This window comes from Entelurus aequoreus, linkage group LG23 (genome assembly GCF_033978785.1).
Source record: "Entelurus aequoreus isolate RoL-2023_Sb linkage group LG23, RoL_Eaeq_v1.1, whole genome shotgun sequence".
Lineage (NCBI taxonomy): Eukaryota > Metazoa > Chordata > Actinopteri > Syngnathiformes > Syngnathidae > Entelurus > Entelurus aequoreus.
The window spans coordinates 39,430,632-39,452,497 of record NC_084753.1 but is presented as its reverse complement, the minus strand read 5'-3'; the positions used below and the strand labels follow the sequence as shown (position 1 = coordinate 39,452,497).

Genomic DNA, 21,866 nt, shown 5'->3' with positions numbered 1-21,866 from the left:
AACTAGATGACAAAATGTTCTACAGTCAGACATTCGGTTGGTTGTAATTTCAAGTATAGTATCTGCTGGAATAGGAAATCACATGTTCTGTAGGACTGTGTAAGGCAAGCCAACAGCCAGTTCTTAAAAATAGTGGTCCATCTTTGTGGATAGATAATAAATCATGAGCATAAAACACTATAAAACACGTGTGGCAGATAAAAAGAGCGAAAATAAGTGCATTAAAAACAATACTTTTTCATTATTTTCATATATACCTGATTAAAAGTCAAATACGGTTGATATATTTGAAATATAATTTGTTGCCATGTTTTTTGTGTGGGCACCATGAAAACATACATTTTGAACGGTTCGTTCATGACTTGCCCATCACTATGACTCTTTGGCTCCGCCCCTAAGTGACGCATGCGTGGAGGATATGCGCTTTGCAGCAAAGTCCTCCTTTACTCCACACACGCTTCTAAGCCTCGGCACATCTCCTCACATCGCTACTAACTACACTTTATTCATCCTCCGTGTCAGGATAAACTCCACTCGTCTCACTCAACTTTGGACATTATTAGGCCCGCTTAGCTTGCTAGTTGTTTTAGCGCGCTAGTTAGCTTGGCATGCTAGTTAGATTAGCTTGTTAGCTGCTAACAAAGAGACGCGGATTTGATCAACACATCGCTTAGTTAAGATCAAGTGTGAGTGTAAAGTGTTGTGATTGTGTGAAAATGTGCGAAAGAACGATAGCAGAGTACAAAGAGGAACTTTCTCGGACAAAAGAAGAGAACAAAAGACTACGTCAACAACTGGAAGCTTTTTTCAAGAAAGCTCAAGTTGTGTTACACAGAACAGGTTTGTTTACTTCTTACTCTGTCGTGCCGTCTCCTTCCCCCTTCGTCATACGTAACACTTAGCTCAGCACCCAGATGTATGGTGTACCACAAATGTCAAAAAAAAAAAATCTAACCTCCCTAAGAATGTTAGACTACACTTTAAAGTTAAACGACTTAAACATACATGTAATACATTCAGGTGTGCTTAATTTCGTAAGTAAGGAAATAAGCATTAAGGATAAACATCACACCACTGACATTTAGCTCGAGAATATATTTATATTTCGCTATCTAGTGCCTGGCAGCACAAGCCAGATCTCCAAAGGCCCCTAAATCTGTTAAATTCACATGTGTTTACATCAGTGAAACATGGAGGCCGGGATTTCAATAGCGCTCCTACACATCCATAACTCACACCTCCCAACATCTATTTTGTTGGAGCTGCTGGTGCCTCGTACCTCTTGGCAGACAGTCAGTTATTTAATACTTATACTACTAATCAATTCTAATATCTTAGTTTCCCTAAACAACACAACTACAGTAAGAAAAGACAAACACTGTAGTTGCCCAACACACCAGCACTAAATGACACACTAACAACATGCAAAGTACTTAACTTATGTGCTCTAGAATGTAATCTTTTTTACCTCAGCAGTCAAAAAAGAAAGACAATTCCAGCACCATGCATGCTTATGCTCCATCCTAACATTTGATATACGCCCCTGGCCACACTCACAATGCATATTCTGACTAGGGTTGTACGGTATACCGGTATTAGTATAGTACCGCGATACTAATGAATCATTTTTGGTACTATACCGTCTCTGAAAAGTACCGGTCCGCATCACAAAATCTTCTTTCTTTAAAAAAAATGTATATTATGTTTATAAACTCAGGAAATACGTCCCTGGACTCATGAGGACTTTGAATATGACCAATGTATGATCCTGTGACTACTTGGTATCAGATTGATACCCAAATTTGTGGTATTATCCAAAACTAATGTAAAGTATCAAACAACAGAAAAAAAGGGATTAGATAAATCATGTTCAAAGAGAAAGTAAGGAGATAATAACAGTAAATGAACAAGTAGATTAATAATTCATCTTCTACCACTGGTCTTTAATAATGTTGACAAAATAATAGAATGGAAAATGACACAATATGTTACTGCATATGTCAGCAGACTAAATTAGGAGCCTTTGTTGGTTTACTTACTACTAAAAGACAAGTTGTCTAGTATGTTCACTATTTTATTTAAGGACAAACTTGCAATACGAAACATATGTTTAATGTACCCTAAGATGTTTTGTTAAAATAAAGCCAATTATGCAATTTTTTGTGGTCCCCTTTATTTAGAAAAGTACCAAAAAGTATCTAAATAATGTTGGTACCGGTCCCAAAATATTGGTATCGGGACAACACTAATTCTGACTTGTTGTTTTTAACATGGTTTAGTGCGGGCAAACCACAACTTGTAAGAATAAAATGACTTATGTCACTTTGTGACCCCACACAACACACACATGCTCAGGCCTCTGTTAGGAAGCAGGGAGGGGTTCAACAAGACAAACAGACACACACGCACCTAAGCTGTGATGATTGTATTCTATATGTGTTATGCACACGCTGATATGTGAATGTGTTTATTGGGTAGTGTTGCGTGTGACCAGTCTTCCTCCCGGGGAATAAAAGTCACTGGTCAATCCCAAGTTCTTTCAGATGACATATATGTTGAGTAAGAAGGACCATCAAGACAGAATAGGAATATTATCAAGTTTTACTAAAGCTTTAGGAGACCTGTCTTACAGTGCGCTAATACCAGCATCTAGAAGCGGTCTGAAAACATACTTGCCAACCTTGAGACCTCCGATTTCGGGGGGTGGGGGGTGGGGGGCGTGGTTGGGGGTGGGGTGTGGTTAAGAGGGGAGGAGTATATTTACAGCTAGAATTCACCAAGTCAAGTATTTCATATATATATATATATATATATATATATATATATATATATATATATATATATATATATATATATATATATATATATATATATATATATACATCCTGAAAATATGCAAACAAAACTGTGTTTAGATAATTGATACTTCAAACTTGCATAAATAAATCTTAAAGAATGTAACATAACTTGGCTTCTGAGAGCTTCAAAATGTAATGAATAAAATGCTAAAGTTGTTGATAAACAAGCAATTATTTTAATAATTAAATATGGTAATTTTAAATGAATTATTATGATCATTTAAAATGAATTATTTCAAATATGTTTATTTTAATGTATAATTCTAAGGCTGGTAATAAGGAGTCAGAAAAAATACAAATAACAATAAAATCCATTTTGATGTTTTTAGCTAAATGTAGTAAAAATGTATTCAGTTTTTTTTTTAAATTAATAAATATATTTATTTTTAGGTAAGCTAAACAAAATAATACTGTAACAAACAGTCCAGGGTGTCCCAAGTTACCGGAGTGTGTTAGGTAAGGAGGAGTTTTGTTCCTCCAGAGTTGCCGTAGGGCTGTGACGTAGGGTGTGTGTGGTTTTGGAAGAAGGTGTGTGAAGTTTACAATAAAGAAGCGGTGGCTACCGAAGCTGCTCTAATGTCTCCCGTTTATTATTTTCTTCTATAAGTACATTGTATAGGCGAACCCAGGACACTCGGCTACAATACAATTTATCTCTAGTCTGGATAATTTAGTTCTTGTCACCCTGTTGTCCTCCCGTCTCTTCCCCGAGAATGGCTCCATGAGCTGGGCAAGCGCCTGGAGATGCCCTACGTCAACAACACGGTCGGCGGCCCGTCGGTGCGCAGCTCGTACATCGCCGCCCTCTACTTCACCCTCAGCAGCCTGACCAGCGTCGGCTTTGGCAACGTGTGCGCCAACACGGACGCCGAGAAGATCCTCTCCATCTGCACCATGTTCATCGGCGGTACCGGACGCCTCGTGTGGAATAACGTGATTGGGCAGGCACGCTGTTTATATCGTGGGAAAGCGGACGTGAAAAAAGGCTGTCCTCACTCAGGTCCGCATGGAGCTGGAGGGGGCGTGGCCTCCATCTCCGGCTGAAAATCGGGAGATTTTCGGGAGAATATTTGTCCCGGGAGGTTTTCGGGAAAGGCGCTGAATTTCGGGAGTCTGCCGGAAAATTCGTGAGGGTTGACAAGTATGTCTTAAAATCCAACGGGAAGAGACAACTTATTGAATACGAAAACAGCCCCCACCCTGCCCAGAAAGGAATACAGCCTCATTGTTCTAATACTGATAAGGTAAAAAGGGAGTACACTAACTCCCACATTCCAACGCCTTCAAGGTAAAAAACAGAGTTTACTTGCGGACATAAGATACAAGCAAAAAAAGAGTACCGGTACACATGGAAAAATATTAGTTGCTTTAAACATGACTATGAATAAAGAAAGAACTCTTTAAAATATATGCATTCTCCACAGTAGCTATAACCCAATAGGTCTTATCAGGAGATATTCTACTCGGCCTTAACTGCTTAGTGCACAAAAGCCCTTGTCTAAAACTGGCTCCTCATCCAGCAACAAGTCGCAGGACATTGGATCCAATCCAGCAAGGTTCATTGGGGATGACTGAGGGTGCGCGTGACTTTTATAATTGTTCTCCTTTATTGACCTATGTCAGTGAAGCTACAGGAATGTATATGCAACATGTTAGACGCACACGCGTTAATAGGCTTTAACATTGAAACAACATATAACACATTCATTTTCACACTGCTGCAGCCACATACCTCACCACATCAATCAATCAATCAATCAATCAATCAATGTTTATTTATATAGCCCTAAATCACAAGTGCCTCAAAGGGCTGCACAAGCCACAACGACATCCTCGGTACAGAGCCCACATACGGGCAAGGAAAAACTCACCCCAGTGGGACGTCGGTGAATGACTATGAGAAACCTTGGAGAGGACCGCATATGTGGGTAAACCCCACCCCCCCCCACCCCCTCCCCTAGGGGAGACCGAAAGCAATGGATGTCGAGTGGGTCTGACATAATATTGTGAAAGTCCAACACATCAGCGAAAGTCCAGTCCATAGTGGGGCCAGCAGGAACCATCCCGAGCGGAGACGGGTCAGCAGCGTAGAGATGTCCCCATCCGATGGACAGGCTAGCGGTCCACCCCGGGTTGGGAGCAGAGTAGAAAAGAAAAGAAAAGAAACGGCAGATCAACTGGTCTAAAAAAGGGGGGTCTATTTAAAGGCTAGAGTATACAAATGAGTTTTAAGGTGAGACTTAAATGCTTCTACTGAGGTAGCATCTCTAACTTTTACCGGGAGGGCATTCCATAGTATTGGAGCCCGAATAGAAAACGCTCTATAGCCCGCAGACTTTTTTTGGGCTCTGGGAATCACTAATAAGCCGGAGTTCTTTGAACGCAGATTTCTTGCTGGGACATATGGTACAATACAATCGGCAAGATAGGCAGGAGCTTGACCGTGTATTATTTTATACGTAAGTAGTAAAACCTTAAAGTCGCATCTTAGGTGCACAGGAAGCCAGTGCAAGTGAGCCAGTATAGGCGTAATATGATCAAACTTTCTTGTTTTTGTCAAAAGTCTAGCAGCCGCATTTTGTACCATCTGTAATCTTTTAATGCTAGACATAGGGAGGCCCGAAAATAAAACGTTACAGTAATCGAGACGAGATGTAACGAACGCATGGATAATGATCTCAGCATCGCTTGTGGACAAAATGGAACGAATTTTAGCGATATTACGGAGATGAAAGAAGGCCGTTTTAGTAACACTCTTAATGTGTGACTCAAACGAGAGAGTTGGGTCGAAGATAATACCCAGATTATTTACCGAGTCGCCTTGTTTAATTGTTTGGTTGTCAAATGTTAAGGTGGTATTATTAAATAGATGTCGGTGTTGAGCAGGACCGATAATCAGCATTTCCGTTTTCTTAGCGTTGAGTTGCAAAAAGTTAGCGGACATCCATTGTTTAATTTCATTAAGACACGCCTCCAGCTGACTACAATCCGGCGTGTTGGTCAGCTTTAGGGGCATGTAGAGTTGAGTGTCATCAGCATAACAGTGAAAGCTAACACCGTATTTGCGTATGATGTCACCCAGCGGCAGCATGTAAATACTAAAGAGTGCAGGGCCAAGAACCGAACCCTGGGGAACTCCGCACGTTACCTTAACATAGTCCGAGGTCACATTGTTATGGGAGACACACTGCATCCTGTCAGTAAGATAAGAGTTAAACCAAGACAAGGCTAAGTCTGTCATCCCAATACGCGTTTTGATACGCTCTAATAAAATATTATGATCAACAGTATCGAAAGCAGCGCTAAGATCAAGAAGCAGCAACATAGATGAAGCATCAGAATCCATCGTTAGCAATAGATCATTAGTCATTTTTGCGAGGGCTGTCTCCGTAGAGTGATTTGCCCTGAAACCGGATTGAAAAGGTTCACAGAGATTGTTAGACGCTAAGTGTTCATTTAGCTGCTGTGCGACAATTTTTTAGAGGATTTTCGAGATAAACGGAAGGTGGGACACCGGCCGGTAGTTTACCAAGAGATCAGGATCGAGGTTAGGTCTTTTGAGTAGAGGATGAATAACCGCTTTTTTGAATGCTAGGGGAACAGTGCCAGAGGAAAGTGATACGTTTATAATATTTAACACTGATGGACCTAATAATACAAAAAGCTCCTTGATAAGTTTCCCAGGAATTGGGTCAAGTAAACATGTTGTTTGTTTTGTCCCATTTACACATTTTGACAATTCCTCCAATGTTATTTCATCAAAGAGAGAGAAACTATTTTGGAGGGCGGTATCCGTCGTATATACAGTCGTATCTGTGTTAATAGAACCCAGTTGTAGCTGAGATGCATTGTCTTTAATCTCTTTTCTAATGACTTCAATTTTCTTATTAAAGAAATTCATGAAGTCATCTGCTGAGTGGGTGGAGCTACTGGGAGGAGTCCCTTGTTGGGTTAGCGATGCTACTGTTCTAAACAAAAATTTAGGATCATTTTTGTTGAGGTGGATGAGATTTGAGTAATATTTAGCTTTAGCTGAGGTAAGCATGCGTTTATAAGTTATTAAACTATCACACCATGCTTGATGGAAAACCTCAAGTTTAGTCGCACGCCATTTGCGTTCCAGCTTTCTACATGATCATTTCTGGGCTTTAGTTTCTTCTGTAAACCATGGGGTACGCCTTTTAGGGGCCCTTTTAAGCTTTAGCGGTGCTACACTATCAATGGTGTCGCGCAGGGCGTCGTTAAAGTTGTTAGTGAGGTTATCAATAGAGCCCACATAATTTGGGAATGGTGCCATTACCGAAGGCAGTAGGTCAGTAAGAGTCGTCGTTGTGGCAGCATTAATGTTGCGGCTGCTATAGTAGTTATTATTATTATTATTAGTTTGTTGACAATGAGTCAGAACTTCAAATTTTATAAGGTAATGATCGGACATTACTTTAGTGTACGGGAGTCTCGTAACTTTAGAGGTGGTGACACCCCTGACAAGCACTAGATCTATCGTATTACCGTTGCGATGCGTGGGTTCATTTATTATTTGTGTAAGACCACAGCTATCAATTATAGTCTGGAGCGCCACGCATGGAGGGTCTGATGGGGTATTCATATGGATGTTAAAGTCCCCCATTATGATTATATTGTCGGCGTGCGTCACTAGATCAGCAACAAACTCTGAGAATTCACTGATGAAGTCCGAATAGGGCCCAGGGGGGCGGTAGATAGCAGCCAGGTGGAGAGGCAGCGGTGTGACAAACCTCAAAGTGAGCACCTCAAACGAGTTATATTTGTTATTTAGGTTAGGTGTAATATTATAGTTTTCATTGTATATTAGTGCGACACCCCCTCCCCTTTTAAGAGGTCGGGCAACATGTGCATTGGTATAGTTAGGAGGAGATGCCTCATTTAGCGCAAAAAAATCGTCTGGTTAGAGCCGGGTCTCGGCGAGACCAACGACGTCAAGTTTGTTGTCTCTAATGACCTCATTAACTAATAACGTTTTGGAAGATAATGATCTTATGTTTAAAAAGCCCATATTATAGGTAGTGGGCTGTTTTGAGGATTGTTTGTTGAAACTATCCGAAGTAGCAATATTAATAATGTTGCGTTTATTATGCGTAGTGCACTTTAAATAGTTTCGACCATATCTAAGAATTGATACGACGGGAATTGTCCGATTGTTTGCTAGATGTTGCGATAAACTGAACGCATCATAGTTAGCCACCTCAGTAGATTGCATGTCTGCCTCTGACACGGTCACAAAAGAAAAAACATTATGTGAGTTGTGTTTTATTCTAAGAGAATTGCTATGTGTGCAGGGATTATCCAGCCTGGCGCCGGCTAGTTCTAGTTTAAAAGACTTCTTACCCGGACTAGCGCTTCTTTGGTTAGCTTTTCCCTTTGTTGTTAGCCCCGCTCGGCATCCCCGCTTCTGCTTCCGCTCACACCGCTTACGTCGTCTCCATTGGCGGTCACCGCTAGCACTTGACTCCGCTGCTACAAAGGCCGCTCGATGTAGCCCGCGAAGTATTCCCATGCTAGCGAGGAGGTCCACCGTACATGCATCTTTCAGTCTATAACGACCCGATCCATCCACATCCAGAATAGTCTGTCGGTCGTATGTGATCACAGAGTGTTCACGCTTTGAGCCAGCCATGAAATTGACAGAAATGACGGGTGTTTTTTGCCAAATTGCTCTACACTCCCAAGAGCGTCACCGAGCTGCTGCATAGCAATGCGCCGCCATCTTGAGACAGATGCTATCATGTTAGCTCATGCTAAAGAGCTTCGTCGATGTATTGTCGTGGAGATAAAAGTCACTGTGAATGTCCATTTCGCGTTCTTGACTCTCATTTCCAAAAGGATATAGTATCCGAGGTGGTTTAAAATACAAATCCGTGATCCACAATAGAAAAAGGAGAGAGTGTGGAATCCAATGAGCGAGCTTGTACCTAAGTTACGGTCAGAGCGAAAAAAGATATGTATTTCACTGCAATGTAGTCCGTCACTCTAACGTTCCTCATCCACAAATCTTTCATCCTTGCTCATATTAATGGGGTAATCGTCGCTTTCTCGGTCCGAATAGCTCTAGCTGCGTTGAAAACAATAGGAAAATATGAGGAAGTGAACAACTGACAACGTCACGCTACTTCCGGTAGGGGCAAGGTTTTTTTTTTATCAGAGACCAAAAGTTGCGAACTTTATTGACGTTCTTCTATACTAAATCCTTTCAGCAAAAATATGGCAATATCGCAAAATGATCAAGTATGACACATAGAATGGATCTGCTATCCCCGTTTAAATTTTAAAAAATCATTTCAGTAGGCCTTTAAATGGCGCAGGGCGTTCAAGCTCCTCCGTTACTCCGCTCGCCATGACCACGCTGTGTGTGGACTGAACATGCGCAAACTTTTTTTTCTTTCTTCGTAAAGCAAACGGATCACGTGTGTGCCGATCCGAAGATATTGATCCTCACGGATCAATGTTGATCCGTTGCACCACTACTATATATACATATTGTGACGTATGGGTTCAAACCAACCTCCCAGAGACAGTTCTGTTAAGTTTCAAATGCAGCAGGGTTGCTTTATTATGTCACTTTTCTGAAAACAGGTTAACTTAAATTCCTCCCGATTGGGGCTTCCTTTTAAACAAACAAATTATCTCATTTTTCGTGCCTTGATCAGGTCTCCTAAATTGCCTGGAACACAGAGCAGAGAAATCTCTGATCAGCACAAAGTTCAATAAATCACAACATTCAATGAATCCAACTTATTACACCTTTAGCAGACTAATCTACAAATTACATTTCAGTGGACCAACACACTTACCGCCCGATGGGAGCAGACCTTTCCCAGCAGGGAGCCAGCCACACAATGAGTCATACACTGAGGTGCTATTTAAGCAAACACAGTGATTGCCAACCTGACACAGCTGCCTTGGAGCAGGTGGCCACACATCAACCTGATTGAGGATAGAATTAGGGATGCATTTGCCTTCAATTACCAGACCCAGAGGTTGGCGTAGTTTGACTGCCTGGTGCATACTCTCACTGTGATGGCTGGCCCTCTGCCTAGTCTCACCTGTTCGGGGGTATTGTGATGCTCCACAATATATATATACATATATACACATATGTATATATATATATATATATATATATATATATATATATATATATATATATATATATATATATATATATATATATATATACACATATATATGTATATATATATACACATATATATATATATATATATATATATATATATATATATATATATATATATATATATATATATATATATGTATGTATATATATATATATATATATATATATATATATATATATATATATATATATATATATATATATATATATATACATATATATATATATATATATATATATATATATATATATATATTACACATATATATATATATCTCATCGGGTCCCATATAAAAGCGCTATTCATATTTATAAATATCTATGTATATCTTCAGTCTACATTTTATTACTATCTTATTTCAATAACCCCACAATATCTGGCACACGCATTAGTTTATTCAATTTTGCATTAAATTATTCGTATTGATTTCTTTCGGCCTTCTTATTTCTTCATCTATTTTTAAACGTTTTTTCTCAAGCCTCACCTCCATCGTCTTTTGGCGTCTTTCACCTGCTAGCGTCCTATGTTTTATATTTCACTTATCTTTATTTGAACCCCGGGGTTTTTACACAATGTGAACCTGGAAAGATACACACTTAAAAAAACAGTCTGCAGCGATCTACTGCACAAAAACATGTTTTTTTGACATGCACCTCCGTTTGTCACTTTCTCTCAGCTTTTCTTCAACTTGCTTTTTCGCATACAACTACATCCTGGATGCATCTCTTCCTCACACTTGCAACACCATGTTTCTGTGTCTATTCTCCTCCAAAACTTCTCATACTTGCCTCTCTCTGTCCGCTGTGTCCACACTTCTCACAATCTGTCCAACTATGTTCTTCTTTATCTCGTCCATTATCTTCCTGTCCCCACTCTGGGACAAAAACACTCCATCACGCGTCCCAAACTCTTCACACTCACGCTCAAAATCACCATCCATTTTTACTCTTTTAACAACACGTAAATCCATCAACAAATCAGTGTTATAAAATTCAACAATATCAACAACAATCCAAAACCATATAATGTCATACATCCCTCTCTCTGATTTACATCAGTTTTCGAGGGCCGCAAACCTCCTCAGCGTATACTGAAACGTTGCACCGAGATGAACACGTCTGTCAATCTCACTAGTCTACGGGGCGGCAAGGCCCTAGATGTCACTTACAACTTTATTCACTTCTTCACACTAATGACGTGACTCTCGACCTTAAGACAAATTAGCCCACTACCTATTTACAATTTGTGTTTCCAGGACAATGCCCGAAACACGAGTGAGTCACCCCTCACTCGGAGCCCGTCGCGGCGGACGTCTCTGTGGCACTAATTTTCTTTCTCTTTTCGTATGACCTTAACACTGTTCCAAAAACATTGAAAATCACCAACACTTATTTCTCACCCTATCATGTCTGTGTAAGCCATTTGGTATCAGACAAACTTTGTTTTTCTTTTCCTGTGAATAATGTTGTAAAGATTTCAGTACAGTTCATACAATAACTTGTTGTTCCTAAGTGCATGTTAACGTACTGAATGCATTGTGTGACTGAGCAGAGATGGATGTTACTAAAACATGTGATTGTCTTGTTGTCTTGCAGACGTCTGTGAAGAACATCTTCACCCTGAGCAACAGAAGTGGAGCTTCAGGATGCGGACGGAGGAGCCACAGCCCTCTCACATTAAGAAGGAAGAGGAATACCCACTGAACCCCCATTTTAAAAAGGAAGAGGAGGACCCACTGACACGCCATTTTAAAAAGGAAGAGGAGGACCCACCGACACCCAATTTTAAAGAGGAAGTGGTAGATCCACTGAGCCCTCACATTGAGGAGGAAGAGGTGGATCCACTGACACCCAATTTTAAAGAGGAAGAGGAGGACCCACTGACACCCAATCTTAAAGAGGAAGTGGTGGATCCACTGAGCCCTCTCATTAAGGCGGAAGAGGTGGATCCACTGACACCCCATTTTAAAGAGGAAGAGGAGGAACCACTGACACCCCATTTTAAAGAGGAAGCGGTGGATCCACTGAGCCCTCACATTAAGGAGGAAGAGGAGGACCCACTGAGCCCTCACATTAAAAAGGAAGAGGAGGAACACAGCATCAGTCAGCAGGGAGAGCATCTTGAAGGACTGGAGGAGGTTGATGTCACCAAGATGCCAGTGACTGGTGTCCCTGTGAAGAGTGAAGATGATGAGGTCAAAGGTGAAAGTGAGGAGAAGAGAGAGGCGGAGCCTCCAAACAGCAGCTCAACTCAACACATGACAACAGAAGCTGATGGAGACCACTGTGGAGGATCACAAGCAGACAAGCTCTTAGCTCCACTATCAGATAGTGAGGACACAACGTCACACTCTCCTGACACTGATGATGAACACTCTAAAGATGATAAGACATGTCACACTGACAACACACACTTCACATGTTCTCACTGCGACAAAACTTTTAATGACCGCTGTCGTCTAAAAACACACATGAGAACACACACTGGAGAAAAACCTGTTTCATGTTCAATCTGCAGTAAAGGTTTTACTCGAAGGGACCATTTCAAAAAACACATGAGAACACACACTGGAGAAAAACCTTTTCCCTGCTCAGAATGTGGCAAAAGTTTTGTAACAAATACAAATTTAAAAGTACACATGAGAACACACACTGGAGAAAAACGTTTTTCATGTTCAATCTGCGGTAAAGGTTTTACTCGAAAGTACAATATCAAAAGACACATGAGAACACACACTGGAAAAAAACCTTTGTCATGTTCAATCTGCAGAAAAGGTTTTACTCGAAAGTACCATTTCAAAGTACACATGAGAACACACACTGGAGAAAAACCTTTTTCATGTTCAACCTGCGGTAAAGATTTTACTCGAAAGTACCATTTAAAAGTACACATGAGAATACACACTGGAGAAAAACCTTTTTCCTGCTCAGAATGTGGTAAAAGTTTTTCAGAAAATAAAAATTTAAAATTCCACATGAGGACACACACTGGAGAAAAACCTTTTGCATGTTCAATCTGCGGTAAACATTTTACTCAAAAGCCCCATTTCACAAGACACATGAGAATACACACTGGAGAAAAACCTTTTTCATGTTCAACCTGCGGTAAAGATTTTACTCATAGGGAATCTTTTAAAATCCACATGAGAACACACACTGGAAAAAAACCTTTTTCCTGCTCAGAATGTGGTAAAAGTTTTGTAATAAATGAAAGTTTAAAAGTACACATGAGAACACACACTGGAGAAAAACCTTTTTTCATGTTCAATCTGCGGTAAAGATTTTACTCAAAAGCCCCATTTCAAAAAACACATGAGAATACACACTGGTGAAAAACCTTTTTCATGTTCAATCTGCGGTAAAGATTTTACTCGAAGGGACCATTTAAAAAAACACATGAGAACACACACTGGTGAAAAACCTTTTATATGTTCAGTATGTGGTACAAGTTATATAGAAAGACATCAATTAAAAGTACACATGAGAAAGCACTCTGGTGAAAAACCATACTCTTGTTCAAGCTGCAACAAAAGCTTTCGTCAACTATACACTCTTACAGTACACATGATAACACACACAGGAGAGAAAGTGTTGAGTTGCAGTGTGTGTGGTGAAAGATTCTCTTATATGTACCAGTGTAAGAAACACAAGTGTGCTGGTGAGAACAGCAGCAGCAAATGAAGATGCAGGATTTGAAATAAACTGTCAAAACTTTAACTTTGACTTTCTAACAACATCAGCACATATAACATGTGTGACATCATTGTTGTGTGTGTAACACAATCTTGTTATTATGCTTTTAACATATTTAGAGTACATACTTCAGATTAGTGCTTTTATTTCAGTTAAGTACATGAGTTAATATACACATTTGTGTACTTTAAAATGAACGGAACAATTTGACTGAAAAGGTGAGAATAAACAGTACATAAAATATGTTACAAGCAATAAACATTTTAAGTGTAGATATTCATAATTCACTTTTATACTTATTCATAATAGTGTTTTATATATGTTTTTTGAAATAATGAAGTGTTACATATTTTATTTTCTAATTGTAGATGATTCCCTAGATTAACTCCTTTATATGATATACATATTTGTTTTACATGTGTTCATACCTTTGCTTTTGAGTACACATAAATCCCTCTTAGTTCATATTTACTGGTTCACATCTGAAACATCTTCTGGCCCACTTCTGGAAGCATATTATTATTTACTTTTTACATCATTTGAACAGTTGTCTTTTTTACAATTTTAAAATGTGTGACTTTATGAATCATTTGTTGGGTCTCTATAATCCATTCTATTAATTGTCTTTATTACTCTCTTGTGTAATATGAATATTTTTGTGTGATTGTTTTATATGTATGTCCCCAGACCTTTATGCAATAAACAATGTATGCTTCAACTAAAGTTGGGTACAATAAATGTAGTTAATATTCGTGGGTATGTATTTTATTCTATTTATTACCACAGTAAATTTTTTCAATGTTTTCTTTATATGACTTACATGTAGTTTCCAGGTTACTTCATCATCTAGACTAACTCAGCCTGGAGGATGTGTGTAATGTTGAGATGTATTGGAGATGACTTGGTTTGTTTGGATGTTGTCAACCTGTCAATTGTTCTATTTAAACATGTTGTCAGATCTCGCGAGAGAAACAAGCAACCAGCTCTATTCAATCAATCAATGTTTATTTATATAGCCCTAAATCACAAGTGTCTCAAAGGGCTGTACAAGCCACAACGACATCCTCGGTACAGAGCCCACATACGGGCAAGGAAAAACTCACCCCAGTGGGACGTCGGTGAATGACTATGAGAAACCTTGGAGAGGACCGCATATGTGGGTAACCCCCCCCCCCTCTAGGGGAGACCGAAAGCAACGGATGTCGAGTGGGTCTGACATAACATTGTGAAAGTCCAGTCCACAGTGGATCCAACACATCAGCGGGAGTCCAGTCCACAGCGGGGCCAACAGGAAACCATCCCGAGCGGAGACGGGTCAGCAGCGCAGAGATGTCCCCAACCGATGCACAGGCTAGTGGTCCACCCGGGGTCCCGGCTCTGGACAGCCAGCACTTCATCCATGGCCACCGGACCTATGCAACTCCCCCTCGCAAGGGACAGGGGAGAAGAGGAGAGAAGAAAAGAAACGGCAGATCAACTGGTCTAAAAAAGGGGGGGTCTATTTAAAGGCTAGATTATACAAATGAGTTTTAAGATGGGACTTAAATGCTTCTACTGAGGTAGCATCTCTAACTGTTACCGGGAGGGCATTCCAGAGTACTGGAGCCCGAATAGAAAACGCTCTATAGCCCGCAGACTTTTTTTTGGCTCTGGGAATCACTAATAAGCCGGAGTTCTTTGAACGCAGATTTCTTGTCGGGACATATGGTACAATACAATCGGCGAGATAGGCTGGAGCTAAACCGTGTAGTATTTTATACGTAAGTAGTAAAACCTTAAAGTCGCATCTTAAGTGCACAGGAAGCCAGTGCAGGTGAGCCAGTATAGGCGTAATATGATCAAACTTTCTTGTTTTTGTCAAAAGTCTAGCAGCTGCATTTTGTACCAACTGTAATCTTTTAATGCTAGACATAGGGAGGCCCGAAAATAATACGTTACAGTAATCGAGACGAGACGTAACGAACGCATGAATAATGATCTCAGCGTCGCTAGTGGACAAGATGGAACGAATTTTAGCGATATTACGGAGATGAAAGAAGGCCGTTTTAGTAACACTCTTAATGTGTGACTCAAACGAGAGAGTTGGGTCGAAGATAATACCCAGATTCTTTACCGAGTCTCCTTGTTTAATTGTTTGGTTGTCAAATGTTAAGGTGGTATTATTAAATAGATGTCGGTGTTGAGCAGGACCGATAATCAGCATTTCCGTTTTCTTAGCGTTGAGTTGCAAAAAGTTAGCGGACATCCATTGTTTAATTTCATTAAGACACGCCTCCAGCTGACTACAATCCGGCGTGTTGGTCAACTTTAGGGGCATGTAGAGTTGGGTGTCATCAGCATAACAGTGAAAGCTAACACCGTACTTGCGTATGATGTCACCCAGCGGCAGCATGTAAATACTAAAGAGTGCAGGGCCAAGAACCGAACCCTGGGGAACTCCGCACGTTACCTTGACATAGTCCGAGGTCACATTGTTATGGGAGACGCACTGCATCCTGTCAGTAAGATAAGAGTTAAACCAAGACAAGGCTAAGTCTGACATACCAATACGTGTTTTGATACGCTCTAATAAAATATTATGATCGACGGTATCGAAAGCGGCGCTAAGATCAAGAAGCAGCAACATAGATGACGCATCAGAATCCATCGTTAGCAATAGATCATTAGTCATTTTTGCGAGGGCTGTCTCCGTAGAGTGATTTGCTCTGAAACCGGATTGAAAAGGTTCACAGAGATTGTTAGTCACTAAGTGTTCATTTAGCTGCTGTGCAACAGTTTTTTCGAGAATTTTGGAAATAAACGGAAGGTGGGAGACCGGTCGGTAGTTTACCATGAGGTCAGGATCGAGGTTAGGTCTTTTGAGCAGAGGATGAATAACCGCTTTTTTGAATGCTAGGGGAACAGTGCCGGAGGAAAGTGATAAGTTTATAATATTTAACACTGATGGACCTAATAATACAAACAGTTCCTTGATAAGTTTCCCAGGAAGTGGGTCAAGTAAACATGTTGTTTGTTTTATCCCACTTACACGCTGTAATAATTCCTCTAATGTTATTTCATCAAAAATAGAGAGACTATTTTGGAGGGCAGTGTCCGTCGTATATACAGTCGTATTTGTGTTAATAGAGCCCAGTTGTAGCTGGGATGCGTTGTCTTTAATCTCCTTTCTAATGAGTTCAATTTTCTTATTAAAGAAATTCATAAAATCATCTGCCGAGTGGGTGGAGCTACTGGGAGGAGTCCCTTGTTGGGTTAGCGATGCTACTGTACTAAACAGAAATTTAGGATCGTTTTTGTTGAGGCGGATGAGATTTGAGTAGTATTTAGTTTTAGCTAAGGTAAGCATGCGTTTATAAGTTATTAAACTATCACTCCATGCTTGATGGAAAACCTCAAGTTTAGTCGCGCGCCATTTGCGTTCCAGTTTTCTACATGATAATTTATGAGCTCTAATTTCTTCTGTAAACCATGGGGTGCACCTTTTAGGGGCCCTTTTTTGCTTTAGCGGTGCTATACTATCAATAATTTCGCGCAAGGCATCGTCAAAGTTGTTAGTGAGTTTATCAATAGAGCCGACATAATTTGGGAATGGTGCTATTACCGAAGGCAGTAGGTCAGCAAGAGTCATCGTTGTGGCAGTTTATTACTTCTTCTTCTTACTGGCAGTTTGCAGCCATGACTTGAAAGGTTCATACTGCCACCTACTGGACTGTAGAATGTAGTGTGGGCCATAGGACAGAAGGAGGAAATCCCGTTAAGAACCTGTGGAGGGCAGCAATACACCTAAGATGTTCTACTAGTCTGCTGGAAATAGAAAGAAAAGTCTTAACGTGGGCATTATAGTTCTATATTTTTAATCAGTGCATACATGTGCACATATATGTCGTTTTATGTAGGCTACCTTTTATTTTGTTTCCCGAGTATCCTGGTTCCTTGATTTTTGTAAGTAAAAATAATCTTCAATCGCGCTGCTGGATCAGTTTGAATTACTGGATGGATAGCGGGAAAAGGAACAATATGTGACAAGGAAGGCTGTGCATGGTGCGAGTCAGACAAGATGCCAAGTGGAACAAACATTTGAACAAAGGGGTTATAGGAACAATGGTAAATGGGTTGTACTTGTATAGCGCTTTTCTACCTTCAAGGTACTCAAAGGGCTTTGACACTATTTCCACATTCACCCATTCACACACACATTCACACACTGATGGCGGGAGCTGCCATGCAAGGCAATAACCACGACTCATCAGGAGCAAGGGTGAACTGTCTTGCCCAAGGACACAACGGACGTGACGAGGTTGGTAGTAGGTGGGGATCGAACCAAGAACCCTCGGGTTGCTGGCACGGCCACTCTCCCAACCGCGCCAATCCCTTTCAGTGTTTTATGCAACTGACTCTGACTTTGTCTTACCTCTCTATTTTTGGAGGTAAAACTCTGGAGCTTTTGAAGTGTATTTCTGGTCTTGTCATCGTCGTCCGGACAGAAGGGCGACACGGCAGTGCGGCTGGATCAAAAGAGACGTCGGAGACGCTTTACTGAAGCAAAAGTTGCTTTATTACCAGCGAGCGTCATTTACACAGGACTGCAGTTCCTGGGAGGAGGTCAGGTCAAATATGGAGGACTCCTCTCCCGGAGAAGCCAAACCATCGTTTTATATATTCCTTCTTTCACTGTCTGGGTGTGCGCTAAAGCTAAACAGCACCACCTGACCACGAAAGGAGATGTTGGTGTGTAAGTGTCTGGAAAACAACTGCTTTAAGTCATAACTTAAAGGTTGGCGTTTGAGCTAGACAGGTAGTCTCCTTTCAAGGATATGGTTGTCACTTTTGCATTCCGAAGTCCCAATTAGGGCCTCTTTTCCTACGAGAAGTGATCCAATTCACATGCGAATATCAAACTAAGGGACCTTATCTTATCATGTGCTCAAACTGAAATACCACTGTTTACTCAAACCTGATGGTTTGCTTTCTCCGAGATGAATATGAACATTCACCAAGTGTAGAACATGATATGAGTCAATTAATACACTTCATTTTACGTACTCAGGAGTTTGCACTTAACCTGCTCTCTGGAATATTCCCCCGGTGACTGTGTGAGTTTTGTGTAAACATGTTGATACACATTGTTACAAACTGAGAGGAACATCAACCTCTCATAAATATTGTGTGTCTGAAACTGTCTCGTTTTTATGAACAACATAAAACAATCAGTGCATCATCCTCACATGACAATTCATCTTCCTATAGACAATCTATTCAAGAATAGTGTTAATAATAAATATGACGTTAGTAAACATGTGAGAGTAAGAAGTAAACAAACCTGTTCTGTGTAACACAACTTGATGTTTTTGATGTTGTCGCTCCTTCTCCTCTTTTGTTGGACAAAGTTCCTCCTCGTACTCTGCTATCGTTCTTTCGCACATTTTCACACAATCACAACACTTTACACTCACACTTGATCTCTGCTTAGCGATGTGTTTTGATCACTTCCGCCTCTCTTTGTTAGCAGCTAACAAGCTAAGCTAATTAGCAAGCTAAGCTAGCTCCATAAGCATCAAAGTGGGACTACTGTAACACCGTTATTTTTGGCGGTAACTAGTAGTCTAACACGTTATTTATTTATATTCAGTAACTCAGATACCGTTACTACATGATGCGTTACAGCGTTATTTTACATTATTTTTTTATGTATTATCGGCTAGAAATTGAGACAATCTGAGTGTGTTTTACTGGAGAGCTGCAGAAGAGGCGCCGGAGAAGAGGCGCGCTGTGAGTGTGTGTGCGTGTGTGTGTGTGTGTGTGTGTGTGTGTGTGTGTGTGTGTGTGTGTGTGTGTGTGTGTGTGTGTATCTGGGGCGGGGGAGGGGGGGGGGGTCTGTGTTTACTAACAAGACATCATGGCGGAGCCAAAGTCGAGTTTCTTAACATGGAGATAATCTCACTACTTTTCTTTTGTCCAGCACAGAGGAAATAACATTTTAGTTTAATGTAAATTGTGTCTTGGATCAAAGATCCTATCTACTACCCAAAACAGCAATTATAATCTGCTGAAACAGCTACAAAAGCAACATGCTTCGACCAAGCTAGTAAAGAGAGACACTTCACCTCCAACACCATTGAAGCAACAGCGGCTGGATTTTAACGGAGGGACTGCTAGCCAGGACAACATTGTCAGAGACATTGCAGCGTATGTGCTAGAAGACATGCAGGCTATTTCTACAGTGGAGTCACCTGCTTTCAAGTAGCTAATTAGCATGATATCGGGCGTCAAACAGCAAATGGCACGGAAAACATGTTCCACGGACCTGGACACAGTGGACAGTGAGTACATAAACATGGAAAGCAAGCTAAAGAAAACACTCCAAAGTCTGCCTCTGCTCATCATTCAGCACTGAAGGTACACACACTCTGTCAATTCTCTTATATACTCTTTCATTCTAGACTTCTAAAGTGTTGGATTATCACATTACTCTAAATGTATAGACTATAAAGTTCACAAACATAAAGAGGGATCCTAGTGGGCCAGGCCAATCTTTCCTTATCTCTAAATAAAACTGGGGAAATGTGTAGTGTTCTGGGCTTCAGTACAGTGTTGATCTCATGAAGACATGATTTTATTTCACAATTCCTTGAGAGAAAAAAATGCCTGGTTAGGCTTTGTGTATGTCATGTGTGCCTTCCTTGGGTGAAGCCAGGTTTACAGCTATGTTGTGACATGTTGTTATTATATTGTTTATTACTTATGTGTGTTATGTTGCAGCTATTTAAAATAGTTTTGTCAATTTGTTCTGGCCTGAAATAAATTGGCCCTTTGGAACATATCTTTGTCTTTGTGTGTTGTACGTAGACCACATTGCTTAGCAGAGTTCAGTGATGCAAATGCATGTCAAGCTGATCAACAGATTGTATTATTCTCCAGTGCAATAACAGGACTGAAATGAAGGCTAAAAGGGCATTAATGGGAGCTTTAAAAAAAAAGAAGAAGTAACTAAAAAGTTACTTTTCACAGTAACGCATTACTTTTTGGTGTAAGTAACTGAGTTAGTAACTGAGTTTATTTTGAAATAAAGTAACTAGTAACTCTAACTAGTTAATGTTTTTCAGTAACTAACCCAACACTGGGTGTCAAACTATATATATATATATATATATATATATATATATATATATATATATAGATATATATATATATATATATATATATATATATATATATATATATATATATATCTATATATATATATATATATATATATATATATATATAGATGTATATATAGATATATATATATCTATATATATATATATATATATATATATATATATATATATATATATATATATATATATATATATATATATATATATATATATATATATATATATATATATATATATATACTGTACAGTATATATATATATATATATATATATATATATATATATATATATATATATATATATATATATATATATATATATATATATATAGATATATATATATCTATATATATATATATATATATATATATATATATATATATATATATATATATATATATATATATATATATATATATATATATACTGTACAGTATATATATATATCTATATATATATATATATATATATATATATATATATATATATATATATATATATATATATATATATATATATCTATCTATCTATATATATATATATATATATATATATATATATATATATATATATATATAGTTTATGGAGGCCTGTCACACCTCCACCGGTGCCTGTGGTGGACTGTGCATGGCAGGGACGTCACGCGCAAACGTCATCATACATAGAAGTTTTCAACCGGAAGTTTCCCGGGAAATTTAAAATTGCACTTTATAAGTTAACCCGGCCGTATTGGCACTGGGAGCAGGTGGGTAAAGTGTCTTGCCCAAGGACACAACAGCAATGACTCGGATAGCAGAAGCAGGAATCGAACCTGCAACCCTCAAGTTGCTGGCACGGCCACTCTACCAACCGAGCTATACCGCCGGTGGGGGTGAAGAGCTGGTTTACCTGTTTTTCTCGCGAGATCTGGAAGCGAGAGCTGCTTACGTGTTTCTCTCGCGAGATCTGATAACACTGCGCGCGAACCAAACACGGCGAGGATAA

General features: G+C 39.5%; 2 protein-coding genes across 2 annotated transcripts in view; one reads left to right on the top strand and one right to left on the bottom strand.

Moving 5' to 3' along the window:
* Positions 1-21,866, bottom strand: part of LOC133640636 (gastrula zinc finger protein XlCGF57.1-like) — a 64,491-nt gene that overhangs the window by 22,533 nt on the left and 20,092 nt on the right. The gene's annotated exons all lie outside the window — the stretch shown is intronic.
* LOC133640618 (oocyte zinc finger protein XlCOF22-like) lies at positions 431-13,453 on the top strand. The gene is made up of 2 exons (XM_062034141.1): positions 431-840; positions 11,626-13,453. The coding sequence occupies exons 1-2, from the start codon at positions 717-719 to the stop codon at positions 13,305-13,307; spliced, it is 1,806 nt and encodes a 601-aa protein (XP_061890125.1). The 5' UTR covers positions 431-716; the 3' UTR covers positions 13,308-13,453.

Bases quoted from the DNA above. Each gene is read 5' to 3' on its own strand.
- LOC133640618 (XM_062034141.1), top strand. From the start codon at position 717: ATGTGCGAAAGAACGATAGCAGAGTACAAAGAGGAACTTTCTCGGACA. The intron at 841-11,625 runs GTTTGTTTACTT...GTTGTCTTGCAG, and splicing joins AGTTGTGTTACACAGAACAG to ACGTCTGTGAAGAACATCTT.